Raw genomic sequence first — 24,807 nt, 5'->3', positions numbered from 1 at the left:
AACGTTTCTGATACGTTATCTCCGTAGAACAAGTCAAGAGGAAAGACACCTTTAAAAAAACGAGTTTCTTTCAAAACAGCACGTTATCTACCCGCCGCTCCATCGCCGCACCCAAGTGTGTGCGTGTTTCACAAACTCTCTTAACTTAAATGCAAAAACTTACATATACAGTTTTTATATATGCACTCATCAGGATAGTGGTAAAGGGTGTTGGCTACTGAAGGATCCCGGAACTGTGTACCTTGCCAAAAAAAGCCCCACACCTTTATCCACACCGGGAATCCAAACAATGGAAAGGGGCTAGGGTGTGTGCGGACGGGTCTCCCTGCCCCCTGTTATCATTTCACTTTGAACTCCCTAAACAACTTAGCCGTGTTTAGTGGTGGGTTAACACTACCACGCAAGTCTGTAGCTCTCCCTCACTGAGTAGAATTATATCCGGACACAAGACTCCTTTTAAAATATTTAAATTAGTGTTTGCACTTATTCCAAGTAGACAAACATCAGTCCGATTGCTTTTGGAGGAAGAACTCTACTAGATAAAAACACTGGAAAAGATACGAGCATTTCAAAGATAGTGATGTTTATTCGCCTGCTACAGCCGTAGAACTGCAATCCCCATGATCATTTTTAAATAAAGCTAAAGGCAAAGCGCACGTTTAAAAGCCTCAAACTGAGCTGCTATGGGGTTCGGGGGTGATCCTATGAGGATGGGGGGAGGTGGAGACAGAGGTACCAAAGTGCCCGTTTATATATACATATATTTGTTGCTAGTGTGCTCTCCGTGTTGCTAGGATCCCAGGTTGTTTTTATAATTCTTAAAAAGTATTCTAGATGTGCTTTTTACTTTCCCACCCCGGAGTTACTCAATGCCACAAGCCGTCAGATTGCAGCTCCGCATCTTCAATTTTGCATCCACAACGCTTTTAATTAATATCTTTATTAAGAAAGGGGAAAATCTGAAGAGGGGAGATGGGGAAAAAACAACCTCAGTTCTTCCAGCAAGATGGCGATGGCACGTACATTTAATCTCCTAACAACAGTTAAGCACTCCCACAGGACTGGGAAATTAGGGTTAACACATTTAAAGAAACTGCCCTGCACCCCAATTCGTCACCTACATTCCCCCCTCCCCGATAACTTTTGTCGAGAAAGTATTTTTAAGTAATAGGATCGACTCCACCTTGAAAATCCGAGGAGGAACAAAACAGCCTATGTAAATCTCGATAACATTTTTGTGGGGGTTCAAAGTGATCCGGGGGCGGGGGGACAGGTGTAGTACAGGAATGGTGGGGGGTTTCTGAAAAGGCGCCTAGGATGACTAAGATATGGGGGCATCGCGTCCCCCCTCCCCAATCCTTTCCTATATAGGCATACTTGTTATTATTTAGAAAACCACTGCGGCCAGTGAAATACTTTTTTGAGGGACCAAGAGTTAGCAAGGCAAACTCCCCCTCTGTCCCTTTCTACCCCTTAGCTCAAGCAAGGCAAGCCTGTGCCCCCCACCCTGGCTATAGACCCCCAATTCCAAGCAGGGGGCTGCCAGGTGCTCCTTGGGGGAGGGGATGGCTGCAAACTTCCCATCCGACAAAAAGGAAAGTTTTTGCAGCGCTAGCGCTTCGGGGAGGGGGCGTCTGGAGGAGGGGGTCCACGGGATGGGGGGCACGGGTCCCCCTAAAGACCCCCCACCCTTGGGGGAGTCACTCCTCCCCCCTCCCCGGCCAGGTCTGAGCTGAGCCTCGCCTGGCTCGGGGCTCCCTGTGTTAGTTGGGGTCTGCTCCCGGGGCCCCTGCGCGGCTCTCGGGGCGCTCAGAGGGCCGGGACGGGGGTCCCCCGGTGGCCCAGGGGTGCCTCTTGGTCCTCGCCTTACCCCCTGCCGGGGCTCCCCTCGGCTGCTCGGCTATGGGGGCGCAAAGGGGAAATGTCGCCGCGCCCCACTCGCACCCAGCGCCGTTTGGGGCGCCCTGAGGAGGCGCGGGACGGCGGGAGAGCGAGCCGGCGGCGGGGCCCAAGAGCTCAAGGACCGGAGCAGCCGGCGGCCGCGGTGCGGGGCCCAGGAGGCGCCGGGGGACGCGGGAAAAAGCCGCTTTAGGCGGCGGAAGAAACACAGATGTCAGCGGCGCGGCGCCATTCGGGGCCTGAACAGGCAGCCAGCAGCCCTGTCCTCACCGCGGTCCGCGCCTGAGCGCTAAATACCCGGATGCGCCGGCTGCTGCCTAGAGAGCCAGACGCAGAGCGGGAGGCACAGGCAGCAGCAGCGGCGGAGGAGGAAGGAGGTGTCCAGTGGCGCCCCGGAGAGAGAAGCGGGGAAAGAGGGGGGCGAACAGGGCCCGGGCCGCTGGACAGAGCCACGCGAGCGAGGGCTGACCGTGGCCGCTTGCCCACGGAAGAAGCTGGTCAGGTGCACAAAAGGCCTGAGCCCGGAGCTCCTTAAGTTTCCTTGGGGGGCATTCGCTGAGACGGCTGCTCAGACCACACCCCGCCAGCAGGAGCCTTAAGGGGGGCGACAGCCACACTCTCGCGTGGTGTTGTTTTAAGCCACGAGGAGACTCTTTGAGGGGGGGTGAAAAGTGTTGCTCCCCTCATCAACAAGGGAGGAGTCCCACGTGCTGCTGTTCAGGAGCCACCAGTGGCAGAGGCGAAGAGCCTGTTTTCCTGAAGGGAAACTTCCAAAGCAAGGATGACCGAGAACTCGTCCACGGCACCTGCTGCCAAGCCCAAGCGGGCCAAGGCAGCCAAGAAGTCGACGGACCACCCCAAGTACTCGGATATGATAGTGGCCGCCATCCAAGCCGAAAAGAGCCGAGCTGGCTCCTCGCGCCAGTCCATCCAGAAATACATCAAGAGCCACTACAAAGTGGGGGAGAATGCTGACTCCCAGATCAAGTTGTCCATCAAGAGGTTGGTGACGACAGGTGTCCTCAAGCAGACAAAAGGCGTCGGCGCCTCAGGGTCCTTCCGCCTGGCCAAGGGGGATGAGCCCAAGAAAGCACCCGTGAAGAAGGCCAAGAAGGAAGTCAAGAAGGCCGCAACACCCAAGAAAGCAGCCAAGCCCAAGAAGGCTGCTGCCAAGTCACCGGCCAAGAAGCCCAAACCTGCGCCCAAAAAAGCCAAAAAGAAGCCAGCGCCTGCTCCAAAGAAAGCCAAGAAGCCAAAGACTGTCAAAGCTAAGCCAGTGAAGGCGTCAAAGCCTAAAAAGGCAAAAGCGTCAAAACCCAAAGCAAAGTCCAGTGCAAAGAAGTCGGCCAAGAAAAAGTGAAGTGCATCCTTGGGACCTTCTTTCTTGGACTTTCTTCTTGACCTCTACTCTGTAAATAGATTCCTTCTTTGTTCTCTACTCCTTTCTATTGCAGCTTTATAAAAGACTGAACTATTCCGCCTATAATGCTTTCAATCGATAGCTTTTTTAAATGACACTCGTCAATATGAAAGTCTCCCCTTTTTTTGGTTTGAATTTTTTCCCCCAATTAGGATTTTTAAAATAGATTTCTATGTTCATCTTTCTTCCCCTCCCTCTTAAAGGTATGCAATACTTGTTTGTGTTTTGAGCATGAGGGAAGACCAGGTCAGATAAGGGAATATTTTAGTGTTCCTATTGCTTGGAGGTGATTTTTAGAAATATTTGAATTAAGAAAGGGACTTGCATTGGATGACTTTCTTAGCCAAGGTCCTGAAATGGTGAGATTAAGAAATGTAACTAATAGTGGAAGCCACCTAAAATGGAATGGGGTAACTTCATTTTTTACAGAACTTCAAAATTTCATGGTGGCTAAGATTCTAATGTAATTGCATACATGTAGGATGATGTCTTTCTAGCCCTGGCAAGGACTGGATAGACTGAGATAAGCTTTTAACTGCTCTTTCAAGGGGAGGACTGCTGTTGTCTGGAGTGGGTGGTAGAGTTGGGAGACAAGGAATTAAAATGAATCATTGGGGGGGGGGATCCTCTATTTAGAATCATGGTAGTTTGACCACAACAAAGTGGGGATAGAGTGAAAGTTTAATTTCCTGTCTCTTTCCAAACAAGTCTGACCACTGTCTTGGTCCCCAGCAACTTCCAGGAGAAGGTGTTAATAGAAGCTCCATTCTTCCCAATCCTTCAGTGCCTGTCTCCTAAGCCACAGCTTTTTTGTGTTTAAAGTCTTGTGTCTGCAGTGCATCCTACACCTCCAGCAATCTTTATTTTTTCAATTGTGGATCTTGAATGGGGGAGGGAGGGAAGAATGAATGTAGAGGGGGACAGACTTGTTATTGAGGTAACTTTATAAAGCTCTGTTACCATTGCTTAGGTTTGGGATTGGGGTTTTTTCTCCCATGAGGGAGAATGGAAAGGATAATTTTCAGTACTCTTATTTTTAAAAAGGTATGCTTGTTTAAACAATGGAAGATTCTCATAGGACTGATAGCTGATTGTCCATTTTATTTTGTATGTGTAATTTTGTGCAAGAAGGATTTAGCTGTCTTTGTAATTTTAGAGTTAAAAATAAAATGTAAACAGCATAATGGCTTAGGTTTCCCACGGTGTACTGTCTTTTGCAATACAGCTATATAAAACAACTTTAAACATTGAAAATTCAGGCTCAGCTGTACATTCTCAAAATGGGACTGTGTGCGGTTGATTCTGTAAAGTTTGAAGGGAAGGGGGGGAGGGAAGACAGTTCTGCATCAGTGAAAGTGCAATGGAAGGAAACAAACTTTGTTGGTGTCTAAACTATGGGAACACTTTCTTGGGTTTTTGTGAAGGATCTGGATGAATGGAAAGTTTCACCATGAAAAACTCCACATAATTAGCCACTAGATGGCAGCCTAGCAAGGCATGCTCTCGCTTTACAATGGAAAAAAGGCAGTTAAGAAATAGTTGTGTGTTTCACAGGGAAAAGGCCAACCAATTTGCAAGTAGGTTCCTTAGTCCTATGCAAACTGATCCACAATATGTGGCAAGCATGTTTCAGCATAGGCAGTGATTAAGTGCTGTGGAATGTAAATGTATTTGTGAGCACAATAGACACGTGCATGAAAACCCAACTGTCAATTTCAGTTCTCTCACTTTTTCATTTTTCCAATCTTAAATTCTCCATATTTCTGTAGCAGTTTGGTTTTTTTTAAAAAACAAAAAAATCATCATGAAAAGCCACCAGCATTTTGAATTTCTCCTAATCATAATTTTGTAAAGTGTCTGTTCAGTAGATTACACTTTTATAATGTTAAAGGAATTGAATTTCTCTCCCCTCCTACCCAACTTTGCTCCTTGAGGTGTGTCCATTATGTGTTTAAAACAGTGCTTCATTCTAAAGTCCACATGGCAAATGCACTTCCCATCCAAAACACTGGTTTGCCACTACCTGTTGTTCTTATACTTTCCCATTTCACTGAAGATAATTGTGGGGGGCGGAGAGCAGTTACTTTTCTGTTGCATGGTAACACAGTGAGATGCCCCAAGGCCTGTGCTGGTCTACAATTACTATTTTGAGTAAGAATAAAGGGCAGCGTACATGGAATGCAGGAAATGGATTCACAGAATGAATGCATCGGATCCCCTGAAATGCCCGTGAATTTCTATGAAATTGAAATCAATGAAATATGTGTGGCATGCTTATAGATGGAAATTTCTGGTGGGAAACAGACTTCCCTGCTGATCACTATATTACGACTTCCCCCGTGTAAAACTAGGTGCCCCGTGTCCAATCCAGATTCATACTTTTGGTCCCTTTAACTTTGGCTGTGTACACATTATTGGCTTAAACTGTAGCCAAACTGTTCTTTCAATTGAGATTGAAGCTGGTTTGTGGAGAAAGGCATCAAAAGGTACAGTACTTCATTTTAACAAATTACAGGTTACATGTGGATTGTGGTTAATGCTGTGCGTACACCATTTCTCAAACCAGTGACTGGAGCACTGGGTGCTGAGTAAACTGGCGTATAGCCTTAGTATTGTCTACCCTGACCAATACAGCCTTGTCAAAGTTTCATAAAGGGGTCTTTCCTATCCCTAGTTGGAGAGGCTGAGAACTAAACCGTGAGACCTTCAACATGCAGAGTTCCCCACACTTATTCCCTACATCCAGGGTTAGGAGCTTCATGTGGCTTCCCATGTGGGGTCACATGCAGGACCCATTCTGTGGAATATGTTGGATGCAGGTGTGTGTCTGCATATTGTATAGTGCGTCCACCACAATCTTGCAGCGTACTACATAGTGGCAATGCACATTTCCTCATCTGCTTGTGATGCAGATCAGGTACGTCCAATGTAAAACCACTGCCTCAGGCCAGTGCGCTTGTTAACTGCATCTTGCCAGTCTTTGTACTGCACTGTTGTGTGCGACATCAGGGCCAATGGATGCTGCTCGTGGTGCAAGTTTTGTGCAACACTTACATGACATCGCCCTCTCAAAAATGCCATCCCATGCTGTTTTCTGTTCGTTCCACATTTCCTCCAGAAAATTTGATAAGTGAAAACAACAACCAAGGGAACGATAAATCTGTATTGAATTGGGAGTAGGTGTATGGAGCACTGTTTTGATGAGGCTGACGTGTAGACACTGAACAAAATTTGCATGCAAGAACAGCTCTGCCATGTTGAAGGTCCCAGTGTCACCAAGCAGAATGCAAGCCTGCGGACAGAACACAAAAAATAGTTTCAATTTGGGGCTCTATTACAATAACGTTCTTGGTGTCGTTTTATAAGTCGAGTTTCGAATGTTGGGTGCCCAGCCTGTGCCTGGAAAAGGGGACGAGAAACCTTACTCTATGACAAGGGGGAAAAACTGCAGGCAGCTGTCTCTCCTGTAGCAAGTGTTTATGGCTAGGGCAGCCAGAGACAGACAAAGTCTGAGCAGATTCTGGCTGAGTAAATAGATAGCTTGTAGCACAGGTTGGGCTGAGTAGTGGGTAAAGCTTAGGGCAAGCCTGTGTGGAATATAAAAGAAAACTTTGTTCTAAAGCACAGCTGGTAGCTGTGGAAATCATGATCCAAAAAGAAAATTCAGTGTATGTATCTCTAATGAAGAATTCTGTTGCCTCTCCCCCAGCTCTCTGCCCAAGTCCTAATCCAGTTTTGAGATTTCCAATGCTTGCATTTTCAACACAAATCTATGGCTTAACTAGTAGAGGCCACTGCTTACTCTAAATATATAGAGATTGGATTGGCTTCAGTTTGTGCTGCTACCTTTTATAATGAGTTATTAATCCATTATTTCATTGCCTAGTAAGATAATTTTGTGAGCAAAATCCAGAGCGACAGTGGTGGTGGTGTTACTATTAAAGTGTTTTTTGCCTTCATGCAAGCTCCTAGGTTGACATACAGATGCACACTTAAAACAGAATTGAAACAATTAAAACCTATAAACAATATATTAAAAGTAGCAAATGTATATAGGGAACAGCATTTTTTTTTAATGAACAGGGATAAAATGGATTTAGGCTGCAGTCTTAACCCTACTCACTTAGGACTGAACCCCATTAAATCCAATAGGACTTATGAGCAGATGTGGTTAGGATTGCATTGCAAATTAAACCATTGCAATACTTTCCCAGCACATTGCACACACTTATACAAACAACATTCACTTAGGTGTGGTGCCAGAATCTTCTGGGAATAGCCGCAGACAAGGACCCAGACTCTCTGAGCACTTTTAAAAGAATGAAAAGGAAAGAGGCAAGCAAGTGTGAGGTTGTATAACTACAGAGGAGGGGAAAACATCTCTCTGCCAGTGCTTATGTGAAAGGTGGGAGAGCAAACAGCTAGATCATTCATTATCAAATTTAAAAGACGGGAAGAAGGTACTGAAGATCCCAGGCTAAGCTTCAAGTCAGTTGACTCCATAAATTTCTTCTAGACATACAAGTTTTTTATAAAATTAGGGATAATTGCCAATCATATATATTATTCAGTACTCTGTCACCAACATCATTCACCTCTCGCAATGTTCTGATCATGTGACACTTTCTTAAATTCCTGCACTGGCTTTCTGTCTGTTCCTGCATCCAACACAAGTTCCTTGTCCTTATTTATCAAAGCCAGCTATGTCCTCCTTGCTTCTCTCTTTGGTTTTACGTTCCAATAAATCCCTGCCCTGTAGTCTTCTTCACGTCTCCAGCCCTCCTCCTCCACATTGACCACCACCCACAGCTTTCCTGCACACTTCAAAAGACTGCTTTTTGTCCCTTACTGACCCAAGTGCCTCCTCTGTATTTTACATTTTAAAAAATGTAAGCTCCTTGTGGCAGGGACCTGTCCATCCACTGAAGCTGAATACTGAAAGATTCAGGACAAAACAGACAGAGGAAAGGCACATCGTCAAACTATGGAATAAGCTCCCACAAGATGATGTGATGACCACCAACTTGCATGTCTTTAAAAGAGGATTAGACACATTCATGGAGGATTAGGCTACAATGGCTACTACCCATGTTGGCTATGTTCTCCCTCTACTGTCAAAGGCAGTATGACTCTGCCTGCCAGTTGCGAGGAATCACAAGTGGAGAGAGTGCTCTTGCACTCAGGTCCTGCTTGGGAGCACCCTTGGGATATCAAGTTGCCCTCTCTAAGGACAGGATGCTGAAACAAATGGGCCTTTGGTCTGATCCTGCAGAGCTCTTATATACTGACAGTAAGAGCTGTTCGACAGTGGAATTTGCTGCCAAGGAGTGTGGTGGAGTCTCCTTCTTTGGAGGTCTTTAAGCAGAGGCTTGACAGGCATATGTCAAGAATGCTTTGGTGGTGTTTCCTGCTTGGCAGGGGGTTGGACTGGATGGCCCCTGTGGTCTCTTCCAACTCTATGATTCTATAATTCTATGTTCTGCACTTTTGCACTTTTCTTAAGCACGTGTGTGTGTTGTGCATGCATGCGTGCACACACACAACTATAATTTTATGTGCTGACCTTGGAGCCCACATCTGAAAGTGTCAAACTTGTCCATCACACCTCCCTGTCCTCCTTATAGTTCCCGTTTATTTCTATGCAACCCTCCAAGCTCAGGGTTTCTTCTTTCCCATTTCACCTTCTCAGCCACTTGTAGTAGGCTAGGCTGAGAAATAATGATGACCAATAATTACCAAGTGAATTATGTCGCTGAACAGGAATGTAAAACTTTCCATATGCACACAGCCTAGCCTAACTGTGGATATCTGGGAGGTGGGGCCAGCAGTGCAACCCTGCTTCCCGTAATCTCTCTTTCCATGGGAGGAAACCCCCCTTTTAGAAATGCATCGTTTCATTAAAATTAATTCATTATGAATGGACACAGTATAAATCAAATGCACTCTGACATACAAGTTTACATATTACATAGAAATATATAGGTTGATAATAAGTGGAGGAACAGCTTAAACATTCCAACAAACAGCTAAAGCCTACTGCCCCAGAACAGAGCCTCAGATCTCTCCCTCTCCGGCTTATTTTCTTTTTCACAGACCTAAAGCACCTCAGCTAGGGTGCAGGTGGCAGGGGGTCAGAAAGACATATGCCCCTTTCAGTACCTTCTCGGTGTTTCCTAGACAAGCCATTCAGAAATCAGACAGCTATCTCCCCACCGAAAGGAGGATCTTGCCAAACCTGGCCAGCATGTAAGCAGCCCTCTTAGCTCCATGAAACCTCTCCAGTCGAAACCTCCGCTCTTAGCCACGCTCTTATTGTCCCTCATCATCATTTCTGCCGCAGGTCCTGCTGACCGGGACGTAGGAAGCTGCCTTATTCCAAGTCAGCCCAGTTCAGTAGCCCATCTAAGCTCAGTACTGCGGACACTGACCGGCAGCAGCGGCTCTCCTGGGCGTCATACGAGAGAGAGAACGGAGTGAACCTGGAACCCTTTCCCCTTCCAAAGCACCTGCTTTGCCGCTGGTATGGAACTGAAGGCCGAACAACTATTAATTTATTTTAAATTTTTAGATCCGGCTTAAAAAAAAAGAGTGTGGGAGGCGGTAATAGGCATTTGTCGTATGCACACAAAACGGTCCCGACCCGGATGCATGCCTGCAGTTCGCACACGGGGGGAATGTCCCATGGCAGCGAATGACAATCCTCCCCCAAGTATAAATTGAAGCAGGGTGGCGGGCTGATAGATACGGATGGAGAAAAGGGTTAGCCCGAATACACCACCTTAAGGTCCGGCTCCATATCGCGCACTGGAAGCCTGCGTTAAAAATAATGGAAACTTACCAAAAAACAGCAGTGAAAGTCATATCCACGAAGCTGAGAGCATCCTGCAATTTGCACCTCTTCCCGCAGACTTCTTTTCTGTCCCTTTAAATGAGCTCCGCCGCCCATTGGTTCTGCTTCCACGGAGGCCTGATTGGCTGGCTCGGCCTACGCCTCCAGCAACCTGCCTCTCTCCTCCTCCTCCTCCTCTTCCTCCTCTCTTTCGCTTTGCACGCGGAGCTTGGCAATGTGGTGGTGCGGGCGCCTCTTGAAGACCCCGCTTTCTCCGGGCCTGGGCAGCCCCTCCCGGGCCCAGTCTGCCCTGGCGCAGCTGCAGCAGGTGCTGGAGGGGGAGCTCGAGGGCATCCGCGGCGCGGGCACCTGGAAGGGCGAGAGGGTGATCACGTCGAGGCAAGGACCGCGCATCCAGGTGGAAGGCAGCCACGGAGGTAGGTGGCGGGGCAGGCGGGAAGGCACCTTGCTGCTGCTTAACTAAGAGGCAAAATCCAGGGGCGGGGACTTGGATAGGAGAATGACAGCTTCGGGTGGAGTTGCCTTATTATTATATTAAATTAATTAATTGAATTTTGCCAGTCGCTTTATCTTGCCCAGAGCAACCTAAAGCGACTTAACAACCAAAACAGATAGACGAGAAACCCTACATAGATACATTAAAACCAAGAGGAAAGAGATTAAAACTTTGCACTCACTTCTAAAAGGCCACAGATTAAAGGCCTGGTTACGGAGGAAAGTTTTTGCCTTATAGCAGTGGTTCCCAACAGGTGGTCCGGGGACCCCCAGGGGTCCGTGAGCTATGCCAGAGGGGTCCGCAAGATGCTATTAGAATAAAAAAAATATTAAATATATTTCGTATGATAACAGATTTTTTGTTTTGGCCGCTTCCTGCATGAGCAGAGTCTAGCGCAAAACTAGAATTAGATAGAGGCAGTAGTTCTGCTATATGCTGTTAGGTGGCGCTTTACAAACACTACTGTTTTGCAAAGAGGCAGCGCGCACATTCTACTAACGCTCACCTCCCCAAGATGCTTTGCGCGCGTCGGCTTCATTTGTGCGCTACTGCGCAGGTACCCTGTCTTCTCCATTCCCCTCCCTCCTCCCTGGCGCGCGCTGCCTCTTTGCAAAACAGTAGTGTTTGTAAACAAAGCGTTGTTTTTCGCGGAAGCTACAGTTCGCGTAGTTAAAAATGGACCGTTGGTTAAAAAGTGGTTCATTAAAACGACAAAGGCTTTAAGATGAAGAGGAAGAACTGTAAAAAAAAAGTATAAATATAAAATATAAAAACTCTTAATTTGGCTCTCACTTTTTAATTTTAGGAGTAGGAATTAATGGGGGTCCTTGTCACAATAGCGGCTCGGTGAGGGGTCCTCGAGAAAATTTTGTTGGGAACCCCTGCCTTATAGGATTCCTTTTGACAGCTCCAAGAGAACATGGCCGCCTTTCTTCCCGCTTCTCTCAGGGTTCCTTGGCCTGTTAAACTTGTTGAACTTACCGGTAGGTGCTGGTGGCTATAAGGAGAAAGCATCACATGGCTCCTATTACCCTCAGCAATGTAATTTATCTAGTGAGTGCTGCAATTCCATGGAGCTATGCAGAACTGAAAGTATACTTGCAAAATTGCTTTCTGTTTGAAGAAAAATATGTTCAGTTCAGTGTTACTAGTCTAGCTGCGGTTGAAGTTAAAGAATGGTAACTCATATTGATGGAAAGGAGGGCTTTTACAGTGCCTGAAGGGTGTGAAAACATATATTGGGGCACAGGAAGATGCAGTGCAGAAACAAAAGCGGTAGGTGTAGGGGATGAGTGTATTGTTTAAAAGGTTGGATCCAGCTGATCCATCAGTTTCACAAGGCAGCTGGACAGCAAAACAGCATTAATCCACAGCATTCAGGTCCTGTGTCAGTTTTTCCTTCCTCCTTTTTGTTTGTGAGCAGGCTATTAGCCAACACCTGTTCCTTAAAACTGACTTGATATGAAAACTAATCATGTCTGTAATAGCCTATTATATAGATTACTAAGTATTATTTATTCTTACAAAATGAGCCCCAATTGTGAGAATATATATTGTTGTAATTGATTTAGCCAGTAGAAACTTAGCATATGTTTGATAGAACCTTCCTTAACTGGACTGCTTCGATAGTTCTGATCCTGTGCTCAGTACTCTTGCTGTGTTTGTTTTAGCTTTTTAGCTCATGGAGGCTTGAATAGTTGACCTGGTTCCAAGTAACATTGCTAAACAAACGGAGAGAGAGTGTGTGTGTTTTAGTTCTGCTTTTCTTACCAGTTGCCAGATCTTTTTGTGTAAACTCCAGAATTTAGACTCATTGCCTAACTTCTTTTGAGTTGGGCTATCATTTTTGAGAAAAATCTGTATCCTTTCTATTTAATTCATCAGGGATGAGGAATCTGTGGGCCTCCCAATGTGGCTTGACACAGTTTGCACCACCCTTAATATGGAAGATTAGTCATGGTGGCTGGAGTTGATGACTGTCCAACAACATCTGGATGCCACAGATACTTGACCTGTGCTTGAACTATGTAGCTGCTTCACACACAAACTGGGGTGGGGGGCACTTTGTGGAGCTCTGCTTTGAACCGTAATTTCTCATGAATCAAATTCTCCTCCTCCAAAGATTTCAAGCAGCCAGTTCTTTCAAGTATTCTGTACATTTCCAGTGGCTAAAAATACAGTGCATTACATAAGCGCAAATTCTCAGCATCAAAAATGGGCTAGAAAGTTTGATTTGGGATTTTAACTTTAAATTCCTAGCATTTCAAGTGTGCATAGTGCTTCGTCACAAAGTACGCATTTAATATCCTCTGTTTTACAAACATGTCCAAGACTACCAGTAAATTGTTTGTTTCGTTTAATAAAATTTACTGCTTGATTTGTAATAAAACTTCTCTCCTTAGCCAGCCAGCCCTCCCCACCCCAAATTCCCTTAAGCTGGGTAAGGTAGGGTGGACATGGCATATGAGTATTGCAACAGCAGTGACTTCTCTTCTCATTTCCCTCTACAGAAGCATTATGCTATGAACACCCCCTGACCTCTAGCTCCAACTATAGGGAAGAGACTATAACTGGGCGCAGTCTTCTTCAACCAGGTGCCTTCTGTATATTTTGGACTACAACTCCCATCTGCCCAAGAAGGAATAGTGAATGGTGAGAGATAGTGGGAGTTGCAGTGCAAAATATCTGGGTATCACCAGGTTGGAAGGGGGAGGCCAGCTTGATGGGGGAACTCGTGGTTTGCATGTAGAAGGCTCCAGTTTCAGCCCCCAACATTAAAGGGATCAGATAGTGGGTGGTAGAGAAAACATCTGCTGGAGATCCGAAAGAGCATCACTGAAGACAGTTGTTGTTTAGTTGTTCAGTCGTGTCCGACGCTTCATGACCTTGTGGACCAGCGCACGCCAGGCACTCCTGTCTTCCACTGCCTCCCGCAGTTTGGTCAAACTCATGTTCGTGGCTTCAAGAACACTGTCCAACCATCTCGTCCTCTGTCGTCCCCTTCTCTTTCCCAACATCAGGGTCTTTTCCAAGGAATCTTCTCTTCTCATGAGATGGCCAAAGAATTGGAGCCTCAGCTTCAGGATCTGTCCTTCCAGTGAGCACTCAGGGCTGATTTCCTTCAGAATGGATAGGTTTGATCTTCTTGCAGTCCATGGGACTCTCGAGAAGATGGTAGAGAGCTAAGTAGCCTGACTTGGTCCAAGGCGGCTTCCTGAATCAAAGTGAGAAATATGCAGCTACTTAAGAAGAAGAATAAGGTAGGAGCGTGTGCTCATTTGTTTCAATCCTCTTCTCGTTGTTGCAGATATCCTGAATTTTTGTGCCAACAATTACCTAGGATTGTCCAGCCATCCCAAGGTGATCCGTTCTGGACTGGATGCCCTGGAGAAGTATGGAGCTGGCCTCAGTTCTGTCCGCTTCATCTGTGGAACACAAGTAGGAATGAGCAGGAGTGTTGCAAAGACCTAACCATATTCGCAGTGCAAGCATCTGAAAATGCCACTGGCCTGCTTCAAGTAATTGCTTTGAGGGCAAGCTTCTTGATTAAAACTGCTATTGTTTTAGCAATTAAGGAAAAGCTCTGGTTGCATTGATGCTTTTTTATTAATTCACAAGCAGCTGTAATCCAAGGACTTTGCATTTTTGTGGGGGGGGGGAGAAGGAAATTAAAAGTTCTGCATGAAGAAAACAATGAAAGTCTGTAGCAGTAATGATACAGAATAAGCATATTTATATGTATTTGCATGCTTTGCATAATTTTACGCTTCTTATGGTTGTGGGAAGAAGCAGTAAGAAGAAACCACACAGGGCATCCTGTCTCCACCCCATAGTTGACTATTTGATATTATCAGATGTTACCCACACACTCTCAACATGTACGGGCTAGAAACATCATTCTAAGAAAAAAGATTCCCACAATGCTGAGTTATGCACAAGTTAACAATTTCTGCCCCTAGGCAGCCCCACCTAAAACTCACTTGAGCTATCCCGGTAGAATGATGATGCAGCTCCTCTCAGGGGAATTATCTCATGTGTCTTAGAAATGGCCCTGAACAATAAGGGCATCTTTCTAAAGCTTCAGTGCACCACCATTGATGAAGAACCTGTCATCATACATAGGAATTAGCCTTTGAATTAGGTGCAGACACATACACTTTCCATCACCCCGCTCCCCAGAAAAAATAATAATGGGAAGGATCACTGTACAGGCCTATCCACCACCCCACACACAGAGCTGCCAAACTTATCGGTATATGAATTTGCCAATATACAAACTCGGGGGAAATGAATTTATATGTTAAATTTCATAGCTGGAAGCTGTATGTCTCTGCGTCCCATTTGCTGGGAAGCACAAGTAGAGAGAGTGCTGTTGCGTTCAGGTCCTTCTTGCTGTCTCCCCATAGGCATCTGTTTGTGAGAACAGGATGCCGGAATAAATGTGCTTTTGGCCTGATCCAGCATGGCTCTCCTTATAGTGGTAGTTCCACAGTTATCAAGATGTTTCTGGCAAGAAAGCCGGGCCTGTTTTGGATAGTAATAGCCTTTCCCATACGCCTGTTTCAGGCAAGGTAGATCCTACAGAATAAAAGGTAAAGTCATGTAGATGTTTCAGTGCTGGGCCCTGGGGGCAAGCAGACTGGCTAAGTAGGACTGGAGTACCTTGGTTGTCGAACTTAATCCATTCCGGGAGTCCATTCGACTCCCAGAACCATTTGAAAACCAAGGCGCGGTTTCCAGTTGGCTGCAGGAGTTTCCTACACTCAATCGGAAGCCACAGAAGCCACATCGGACGTCCGGCTTCCAAAAAACATTTGCAAAACTGAACACACACTTCCAGGTTTGTGGCATTTTGGAGCCGATTTGTTCAGGAGCCAAGCTGTTCAACTGTACAAATCTTAGCAGGGATAGAATGCTGGAACAAAAGAGGATCCCAATTTAACTTTTGGTGTTTATAAATAAGTGATCTAGAATGTTTGGCTATAACATTAATGATGACAATAATCTATAATGTATTAAATTTGTTCGTTGGTTTATGAGAAAAAGAAAATGTCTCAAAGCAACTTAACAGGATAACCATTGGTACCTTTTGTGCTTTCTCATTAGAATATACACAAGGATCTGGAGGAGAAGATTGCCCGTTTCCATCAGAGAGAAGACGCCATTCTCTACGCCAGCTGCTTTGATGCCAATGCTGGGATCTTTGAGGTTCATAGCACTTTGTGTTCAGGAAGTTGGATGTTGGTGTTTGGGGGGTGGTCAGTGGAAAGCATCAAAATCCCAAAGCAACTCTCTTTGTGACAGATTTCCAGAGGGGTAGCCATGTTAATATGTTGCACCAACAGGGAACTAAGAATATCACGGCACTTAGAAACTAAGCAACTTTATTGTGGCATAATTTTTGTGGACTAAGGTTTACGTCATAATATGCATGGTTATCTTCAGTTGGTAGACATGCACAGCCACATACTGGGAGGTGTGTGTGTGTGTGAGAGAGAGAGAGACAGTGAGGACAAAAGGAAAGAACGTGCAAAAAATACACATAAAGGTAAAGGGACCCCTGACCATTAGGTCCAGTCGTGACCGACTCTGGGGTTGCGCGCTCATCTCGCATTATTGGCCGAGGGAGCCGGCGTATAGCTTCCAGGTCATGTGGCCAGCATGACAAAGCCGCTTCTGGCAAACCAGAGCAGCACATGGAAACGCCGTTTACCTTCCCGCTGTAGCGGTTCCTATTTATCTACTTGCATTTTGACGTGCTTTCGAACTGCTAGGTTGGCAGGAGCTGGGACCAAGCAACGGGTGCTCACCCTGTCACAGGGATTCGAACCGCCGACCTGATCGGCAAGCCCTAGGCTCAGTGGTTTAACCCAAGGTGTCCATGACAATTTTGTTAAAGTGGAGTTGGGAAAGTTATGGCTCTTCAGATGTTACTGGGCTACAGATCCCAATATCCCTGACCATTAGCCACACTGGATGGAGTAACATCAGGGCCACGGGTTAGCAACCCCTGTGTTAAACTTCTATGTATCCAAAAATCACACAGACCATTTACAATGGCCATAATGGATAGCACAAGCATCACAGCATACCGGGAGATATTTTATTTATTAGTTTATATACCACCTTTTTCTTTGAAGGGGCTCAAGGTAGTGTACATGGTTCTTGTCTTCCCCATTTCATCCTCACAACAACCCTGTGAGGTAGGTTAGGCTAAGAGATGCAAGTTTGCAGATGACACCAAATTGGGAGGGGTGGCTAATACCCCAGAGGACAGGATCACACTTCAAAATGACCTGAACAGATTAGACAACTGGGCCAAAGCAAACAAGATGAATTTTAACAAGGAGAAATGTAAAGTATGTACTACACTTGGGCACAAAAAAATGAAAGGCACAAATATAGGATGGGTGACACCTGGCTTGAGAGCAGTACATGTGAAAAGGATCTAGGAGTCTTGGTAGACCACAAACTTGACATGAGTCAACAGTGTGATGCAGCAGCTAAAAAAGCCAATGTAATTCTGGGCTGCATCAATAGGAGTATAGCATCTAGATCAAGGGAAGTAATAGTACCACTGTATTCCGCTCTGGTCAGACCTCACCTGGAATACTGTGTCCAGTTCTGGGCACCACAGTTCAAGAAGGATACTGACAAGCTGGAACGTGTCCAGAGGAGGGCAACCAAAATGGTCAAAGGCCTGGAAATGATGCCTTATGAGGAACGGCTTAGGGAGCTCGGTATGTTTAGCCTGGAGAAGAGAAGGTTAAGGGGTGATATGATAGCCATGTTCAAATATATAAAAGGATGTCATATAGAGGAGGGTGAAAGGTTGTTTTCTGCTGCTCCAGAGAAGCGGACATGGAGCAATGGATTCAAACTACAAGAAAGAAGATTCCACCTAAACATTAGGAAGAACTTCCTGACAGTAAGAGCTGTTCGACAGTGGAACTTGCTGCCAAGGAGTGTGGTGGAGTCTCCTTCTTTGGAGGTCTTTAAGCGGAGGTTTGACGGCCATATGTCAGGAATGCTTTGATGGTGTTTCCTGCTTGGCAGGGGCTTGGATTGGATGGCCCTTGTGGTCTCTTCCAACTCTATGATTCTGTGACTGGCCCAAGGTCACCCAGTGAGCTTCATGCATGAGTGGGGATTCAAACCCTTGTCTCCTAGGTCTAACCATTATACAACACTGGCTTAAGTTAAATATCCCTTGTATTGGGAAAGAAAAATGCCACAGGACTCTTATGGGCGCTTTTTAATAGTCTGTGGAGTAGCCTATTATTTTAGGGAAGTATGAAACATCAGTTGTTAAGTGATGTATAGTAAGCAGGTGCTTGCTGTAACTATTCTCTCTGCCTTGCGGTATCTACAGGCTCTACTGACCCCTGAAGATGCAATACTTTCAGATGAACTGAATCATGCCTCTATCATTGATGGGATCCGGCTGTGTAAAGCCAACAAATATCGCTATAAGCACATGGACATGCAGGACCTGGAAGCCAAGTTGCAGGATGCCCAAGTAAGTTGGTGCTGTGGTTCCAAAGCAAAGTGAGATTGCTGCTTTTCCAAGTGTCCACCTCTCCATGAGCAATTTTTCTTAGGTTCTTGCTTACTTGCTCTCCATTGACCGCATCCCTACTTGCTCTCCTACACAGAAATATCGTTTGAGGATGGTGGCTACGGATGGTGCTTTCTCCATGGATGGTGACATTGCTCCCTTGCAGGAAATCTGTAGGCTGTCCCAGAAATACAAAGCCATTGTTTTTGTTGATGAATGTCACGCCACTGGATTTATTGGGCCCAACGGACGGTAAAAAAAACCAAATTATTCTCTGTTGTCGCATTCTTTGTTGCTGTCGTTTTTAGCAAAGAAAAATGATCACCAGTGATTTCTAACTATATAATAAAATTGTAAGGATGTTGTCAAGGTGCAATTTGCTGCAGCAAGGCAGCGAATAGCATGTGGGCAGCCCAGGCAGGCAGGTGAACGAGCAGGTGGTCATGGCAAACCGCAGAGGAACACCAGGACAGCATACTGATGCTGCTACTTTGGCCTCAACAGGGTCAGAGATCAAGGAGGGAAGTGGGCACAGAGCCAGATGGTTGCTGGAGAGTTGGCCCAGCTTGTCCTGCCTCTTCCTCTGTAGCTTACCTGTGCTAGGGTTTGAGTGGCCTGTAAGGGTGGGTTTGGCAAGGTTGGCCAAGTGTATAGGGAAGGAGGTTGGCAAAAGAAGTGGGCATGGGTAGCAGCCCTGAGAATAATTAGTGAAGATTAATTTTGTGCTGCTCTTTAGCCCCAAAAGTGGCACACAAGTGAAAATACAGTATCAAACACACTATATAAATCCCAGCTTTGCATTATAAGATAGTGACAATGATGATAATGACTTAAAATAGCAGAATATAAAACAGAACAGCAGTTTAGTCATCATAAAAAGACCAATGGGATGGTTGAAGAAGAGTGATATCTTTTTTGCCCTGGCTAAGTTAGCTCATAGCGATAAATTAGGAAGCTTAATAAACCATACTGTACTTTGTTATGGCTTTCATGGAACCCCCCATTCACTGGCCGATGTGTGGACCTCCCTGTAATCTTGAGATGTAAGGGTGGCATACACATTTAATAAATAATATTAATAGAAAGAGGGCAAACAATCAGGAAGGAGATTGCTTTGTCTTCAGTTTGAACCTGAGATCATGGTTTGTTGTTCTGTAACGAACCACAGTCTGTAAGCCAACAACAAACCATGGTTTCATCCTGGCTAGCAATTCGGGCTTGTTAGAAGGGAAACAAACCAGCTGTGGTGTCTGTTCCATTAGAGTGAATGGGGCACTGTCTCACCAACCTGCCTTACTATTTAGGTAGGTTAGGCTGAGAGTTGGTGACCGGCCTACATTTATATTCATAGCTGTTTCCCAGACCACATGCAGGCCATCACAGCATTTCCCCTTGCTGGGGGTGATGGGAGTTGTAGTCCAGCAGCACCTGGAGGAGAAATCTTCCGCAGCTCTGGAACAGACGAATGGCAGAATTCTGAAGCCTAAGCTAATAAGAGTTATTTTCTCCTTGTAGGGGCACTGATGAACTCTTGGGAGTGATGGACCAAGTCACTATAATCAACTCCACACTTGGGAAGGCGCTTGGGGGAGCAGCAGGTGCAGTTGCTAACTAGCAGTATCCTAATTAGAAGTGTAGGGGAGAAAAATACATTTAATTTTTTTTGTATTAATAACTTCTGCCCTGCTTGTCTTTCTAAACTCAGAACAGCTGACATCTTCTTCACCACCATCCATTTCCCAGAGCTCCCCCTGTTCATTATTCTTCCTCTCACCTCTCTCTGTTTCAAGTAGAAATTGGAAAGCAGCAAAGTCCCCAGCCCCCAATTCTGCCTTGGCTGTGGCAGCACCTGATACCTTAAATCGTAGATTGGGAATCTCAGGCATTGGGGCAGCATGTGGCCCTCCAGGCTTCTCTGCCTGGCCCCTGGAACTCTTAGGAGACAATGCCCCTCGTCAGGCCAACCCCCTTCTCCGTAGACCACAGCCCTCACTGTCTCTGCTCTGTGCTCAAGTGCTTTTGCCTGGCTGGAATGTACCCTTGAACTGTGATAATGTATTTCACTTGCTTGGATGGAGAAGAGAGAGGTGTGTGTTTGTGTGTGTGGCTGGAATGCAGCCTTCTGTGTCAAGGTAAAAGTGCATCCTTGGCTCTGCCCACTTTTGTCTCTCTCCCTGCCCCTGCCTTAAAGGAAGAGTGATTCAGTTCTGAGCATCTGCCATTGACAAAATCCTTTTTACAACCTAGGAGGGATTGCTCTAGAGCAGGTGTGAGGACCCATTGGCCCTCCCGCCATTGTTGAACGACAGCTCCCATCACCCCCAGCAAGCATGGCCGCAGCAGGGATGATGGGAGTTGTAGTCCAGCAACATCTGGAGGGTCAAAGGTTTCCCCCACCTCTTGGGTAGAGCAGATGAGCACAACAAATGAGCGTCTCCCTCCACCCCCTGCCCCACCCCCGTGAAGAGCACAGGCCACTTGTCATCTATGGTGGCCCATTGGGGCCTTGAACTAACCTTGTCTTTTTTCTCTTTGCAGGTGGCTACACAACTGGCCCCAAAGCGCTCATTGACCTCCTTCGCCAACGTTCGCGCCCTTACCTCTTTTCCAATAGTTTGCCTCCTGCCGTGGTGGGCTGTGCCTCCAAGGCTCTGGATCTGCTCATGGAGAGCAATGCCATTGCACAGTCCATGGCTGCCAAGACCACACGGTAAGGCAGGCTGTCATTTTATCCCACCTTCTGTTCAAATTGTCCTACAACCTGCAGAATGTGCCCCTCCTTAGGATACTCCATTTTCCTTCCTGGTTTTCCGCCTTCTTTGGCCACTGAACATGCTGAACCCTCATTGGGCTGTTTTTTTTTGGGGGGGGGTTGCTCAGCTAGTCCCATTCCCCCCAAAAGTACTATTTGTACTTTTGTACATCTTTTGGTTCCTCCAAATAAACTGTTCTCTCCCTTTCATTTGTCACTGGTCACATTTCGACTTATAGCTGTCGGCACTCCACACACCATTGCTTTATTAGAGGGTGTGATGTTTTCTGCTGTCAGAACTGTTTCTATGTCAGAGAGGAAGTAAGATAGTACACAGTCCCTCCCACAGACATAAATGGGAGAGGGAGGGAGTGCTCCGTAGAGGGGAGAGGCAGAGCAGGTCCCACGCTGAAAGCGTTCCTCTTCCTTGCAGTTTCCGAAGCAAGATGGCGGCAGCTGGATTCACCATTTCAGGGAATGACCACCCTATTTGCCCTGTGATGTTGGGCGATGCCCGGCTGGCGTCCTTGATGGCTGATGACATGCTGAAGAGAGGTAACCAATGTGGGACAGGGGAGTTTCGCGTAGCTTATGATCTCTTCGGGTGTTACTGCCTTAACAGCCCTAGGATGGTTTTAAGAACTTAGAGTTGGGAGGGAAAACCCAGAGACTCTTCTTTGCTTTGGAAACTGTCACAATCGGTGTGGCTCTCCTTGTAGCCCCATTTCATGTGAAGCCAACTCTGTGCAGCAGGTAACTCTGGGAAGCAAATAAGGGAAACTCCCAGGCGGCCTCTGAGGAGGAGGAGGAGGAAAAGCTGATGAGTTAATTCTTGCTTTAAGACATCGAGTGCATCTTTATATATCAAGCATGAATTGTGTTTTGCATTTCAGAGCTAATAAAATTGGCTCGCCTGTTTTTTTGTTTCGCTTCATGCCGCCAACCCCTGTCGCTTCTTGCTTAGTGTTCTCAGTACTTCTTGTAAAATAGGTATTTAATAATATAGACCCTATTCCTGGTTAATGCATGGCAATTCTGTGTTCAGATCCCTAACCTCCATGCTGTCTACCAGTTGCTTTACACAGTATAGTGTTGCAGACACAGTATAGGAATCTTATTTAAACCTCCTTTGTTTTTCTCCTCCCTGTCTTGACAGGTATTCCTGCATTTCTCTTAATGATTTGATAGTGGAATTATCCCCAATCCCGTATACCAGTGGTCATGAGCCATAATCTCCCTGCCCATTATGTGTTGCTGCTCCTGCTACTTTCATTTCAGAGACTGTTTTGAGAATGGGCCACATGTAGAGACTAGATCTCATGCCGCCAAACCCTGTCGCTTCTTGCTCAGTTTCCCTCTTTCTTCCTGCTCTGAGGGGTTACTACAGAACGGGCAGAAATTCAATACACCCACTTGTGCCTCTACCCTGGGCGGAAGCTGTGATGATTGGCAAACCATTTGTTGAACTTTTTGCTTGGTGTGCAGCTGTTAAGTCGCAGAGGGGCATCATCAGGAAAAAGGTAGCAACCCTGACTGATAGGGACAGCATAAAGCTGCAGCATTGAATCAATAAATCTGTTTGATTCAAAAAAAAATTTTTTTTTAAGTTCAATCTGCCTTCTGAAAATAAGCATATAAAAATACTATAATTTTTAATACAAGTAATTGCAATTTTTTAAAAAAACTCCAGTTGGCCAGTCTTAAGAGGCATTTCTGCTTTTCTCTCACTTAAGTTCCTAAAATGATGTTTGCTACACACCCAAAAACATTATGGATGAGAACAGCCTGCTGGCATCCTGTTCTCACAGTGACCAACCAGCGCTCTCCCCTCCTGCAGATTCCTGCTCCTTGATTCAGTGCTACTTTCCCCCTCTTCCATACATAAACAATCAACCCAGATTTGCTCAGTCAAGCGACGTCCTTCCAAAGCTGCCTTTCTGCTTTGGTTTGAATCCAACCTTAACAGCAGCTCAAGTCCATCCGACCTGTCAGAGCCACGCCTGCATCTTCCAACAGGAATTTCCCTGGCCGCTCTGTAGAGGGCAGCATTGCCTCCAGAAAACCATCCTGGAAGTTTGACGCTGGTAAACGCACACCCCTTGTTGCACTCTTGGTCGCAATCCAGAGCCTGCCTAGGACAACACTTTGCTGTACAACCTAATTCAAGAGGTGGGCGATCTGCCACTCTGGAAGAAATCTTGGCCAGTACTAAACAGTCTGCAACCCAAGAAGTGGCTGGCTAGTTCAGAGCAGTATAGCATTCCTGCCTTGCCAACTGCCTTTCTGGTCCTCCCGGGCTGTATGACAGCTAGGGTGATAGTCTGCAGTGTGAGAGGGTAGTGAGGCCAGCCAAACCAAGTCCTCTTACTTCTTAACTTTCCCTCTGCCACCATGTGGATATCTTTATTTTCTCTGACTTTGGGTGCATCCGACACAGTAAACACAGTAAAACATCAAATATAAAAAAACTTCCAATAATAATAATAATAATAGGGTTGGGGACCCTGGTGCAGTTTCTGACCATGTGAAGCTTTGCTATTCTCAGCAAAACACTTAAGAACATAAATGAGAGATTCAGGGAGTGGGGATCCATCACCTCCTTCCTGCAAGTTGCCTGGCAAGAAGCTTGCATGTACTGTTGTACAGAAATATGTGCACGATGGAGATGGAATTTAACCAGTCCATTGATACAAACGCTGTTGGGTTTTATCCCGAGTGATGCTTAACAATCCACATCAAATGTTGTAGATTCTGTAAGATCAGCCTGGCAGCAAAGTTCATGAAATTGTGAAAGTTAGTAAAATGTGGCATGCCCCCATATGAATTACAGAGATGGATGTTGCTATTTTAATGCATTGTTTTCTTAAACTGTGTAATCTTATATTCTTGTGATATACTTGTTTATGCATTTTTGTGTGCTGCCTTGCGAAAGAGTTTCATTTATTAATCTCTTTGTTATCTATTTATTTTACTCATTTATTAAATAAACAAAAACAAGGTCTTGCTTATGCAATTGATCTGCTGCCTCTGCTATGCTCATCTCTATCTCTCTATCTCTCTCTCTCTCTTTCTCACCTGTCAGGCATCTACGTAATTGGATTTAGCTACCCCGTGGTGCCCAAGGGAAAAGCTCGCATCCGCGTGCAGATCTCGGCTGTTCACAGTGATGAGGATATTGATCGGTGTGTGGAGGCCTTTGTGGAAGTTGGCCGTAAGCATGGAGCCTTGCCTTGAATGGCTGAAGATCATGAGCTGTATGATGCCTTTCAAAACCTGAAACCTGCAGCTGGACCGTGCTGCTTTTCAGAGAGGTGGTAGTGACTTCGAAAAGAGGCGTTGCTCACATCACTTTTGGTGCTCTGTTGCCAGACTCTAGAACCTGTGCATTCTACCTCTGCTTAAGGAGGACCGCAATGTGCCTGGAGGAGAGTCATAGCTGCCAAGTTTTCCCTTTTCTCACAAGGAAGCCTTTTCAGCATAAGGGAATTTCCCTTAAAAAAAGGGAGAACTTGGCAGCTATGAGGAGAGTAATAAAGGTGATATTGACCCTAGTCTGAAGGAAGCTTTTTGTTGGTACGACGCACCTGCTGAAATAAATTTGCTCATGGAGAGACAGTTCTGGTACTTTTATCTTGTGCATCATTGATACATATATCTTGATCTGCTGATATTTCCCTCTCCCCTGCCCTGAACTACAGTGGTGCCTCGCTTAACGAATGCCCTGCTTAACGAAATTTCCGCTTAACGAAAGGTTTTTTCTAGCGGAGGTTGCCTCGCTAGACGAATTCGTTTTACGAAAAATTCATCTAGCGAATTGCGGTTTCCCATAGGA

General features: G+C 45.8%; 2 protein-coding genes across 3 annotated transcripts; both read left to right on the top strand.

Annotated features, from left to right (window-relative positions):
• Positions 1-2,205: 2,205 nt before the first annotated feature.
• Positions 2,206-4,503, top strand: LOC118090669 (histone H1.0). The gene has a single exon (XM_035126648.2). The coding sequence runs from the start codon at positions 2,681-2,683 to the stop codon at positions 3,257-3,259; it is 579 nt and encodes a 192-aa protein (XP_034982539.1). The 5' UTR covers positions 2,206-2,680; the 3' UTR covers positions 3,260-4,503.
• Positions 4,504-10,354: 5,851 nt separating this feature from the next.
• GCAT (glycine C-acetyltransferase) lies at positions 10,355-24,590 on the top strand. Of its 2 annotated transcripts, none has more exons than XM_035126646.2 (9): positions 10,355-10,585; positions 13,973-14,103; positions 15,772-15,873; positions 18,038-18,184; positions 18,321-18,475; positions 19,739-19,821; positions 20,762-20,933; positions 21,409-21,530; positions 24,058-24,590. In XM_035126646.2, exons 1-9 carry the CDS (start codon positions 10,384-10,386, stop codon positions 24,207-24,209), a joined length of 1,266 nt encoding a protein of 421 aa, XP_034982537.1. In that variant the 5' UTR covers positions 10,355-10,383; the 3' UTR covers positions 24,210-24,590. The 2 variants fall into 2 exon arrangements, with proteins under 2 accessions (XP_034982537.1, XP_034982538.1); XM_035126647.2 differs by having other exon boundaries at positions 22,132-24,143.
• Positions 24,591-24,807: the final 217 nt, after the last annotated feature.

The sequence above is a fragment of the Zootoca vivipara genome, chromosome 10 (genome assembly GCF_963506605.1).
Source record: "Zootoca vivipara chromosome 10, rZooViv1.1, whole genome shotgun sequence".
NCBI lineage: Eukaryota > Metazoa > Chordata > Lepidosauria > Squamata > Lacertidae > Zootoca > Zootoca vivipara.
This window is presented reverse-complemented; position numbering and strand designations above follow the sequence as displayed.

Excerpts from the sequence above, each read along its gene's own strand:
- LOC118090669 (XM_035126648.2), top strand. The coding sequence starts at position 2,681 with ATGACCGAGAACTCGTCCACGGCACCTGCTGCCAAGCCCAAGCGGGCC.
- GCAT (XM_035126646.2), top strand. The coding sequence starts at position 10,384 with ATGTGGTGGTGCGGGCGCCTCTTGAAGACCCCGCTTTCTCCGGGCCTG. Across the intron at positions 19,822-20,761 it reads GGCGCTTGGGGGAGCAGCAG|GTGGCTACACAACTGGCCCC; the intron begins GTGCAGTTGCTA and ends TTCTCTTTGCAG. Across the intron at positions 21,531-24,057 it reads TGATGACATGCTGAAGAGAG|GCATCTACGTAATTGGATTT; the intron begins GTAACCAATGTG and ends CTCACCTGTCAG.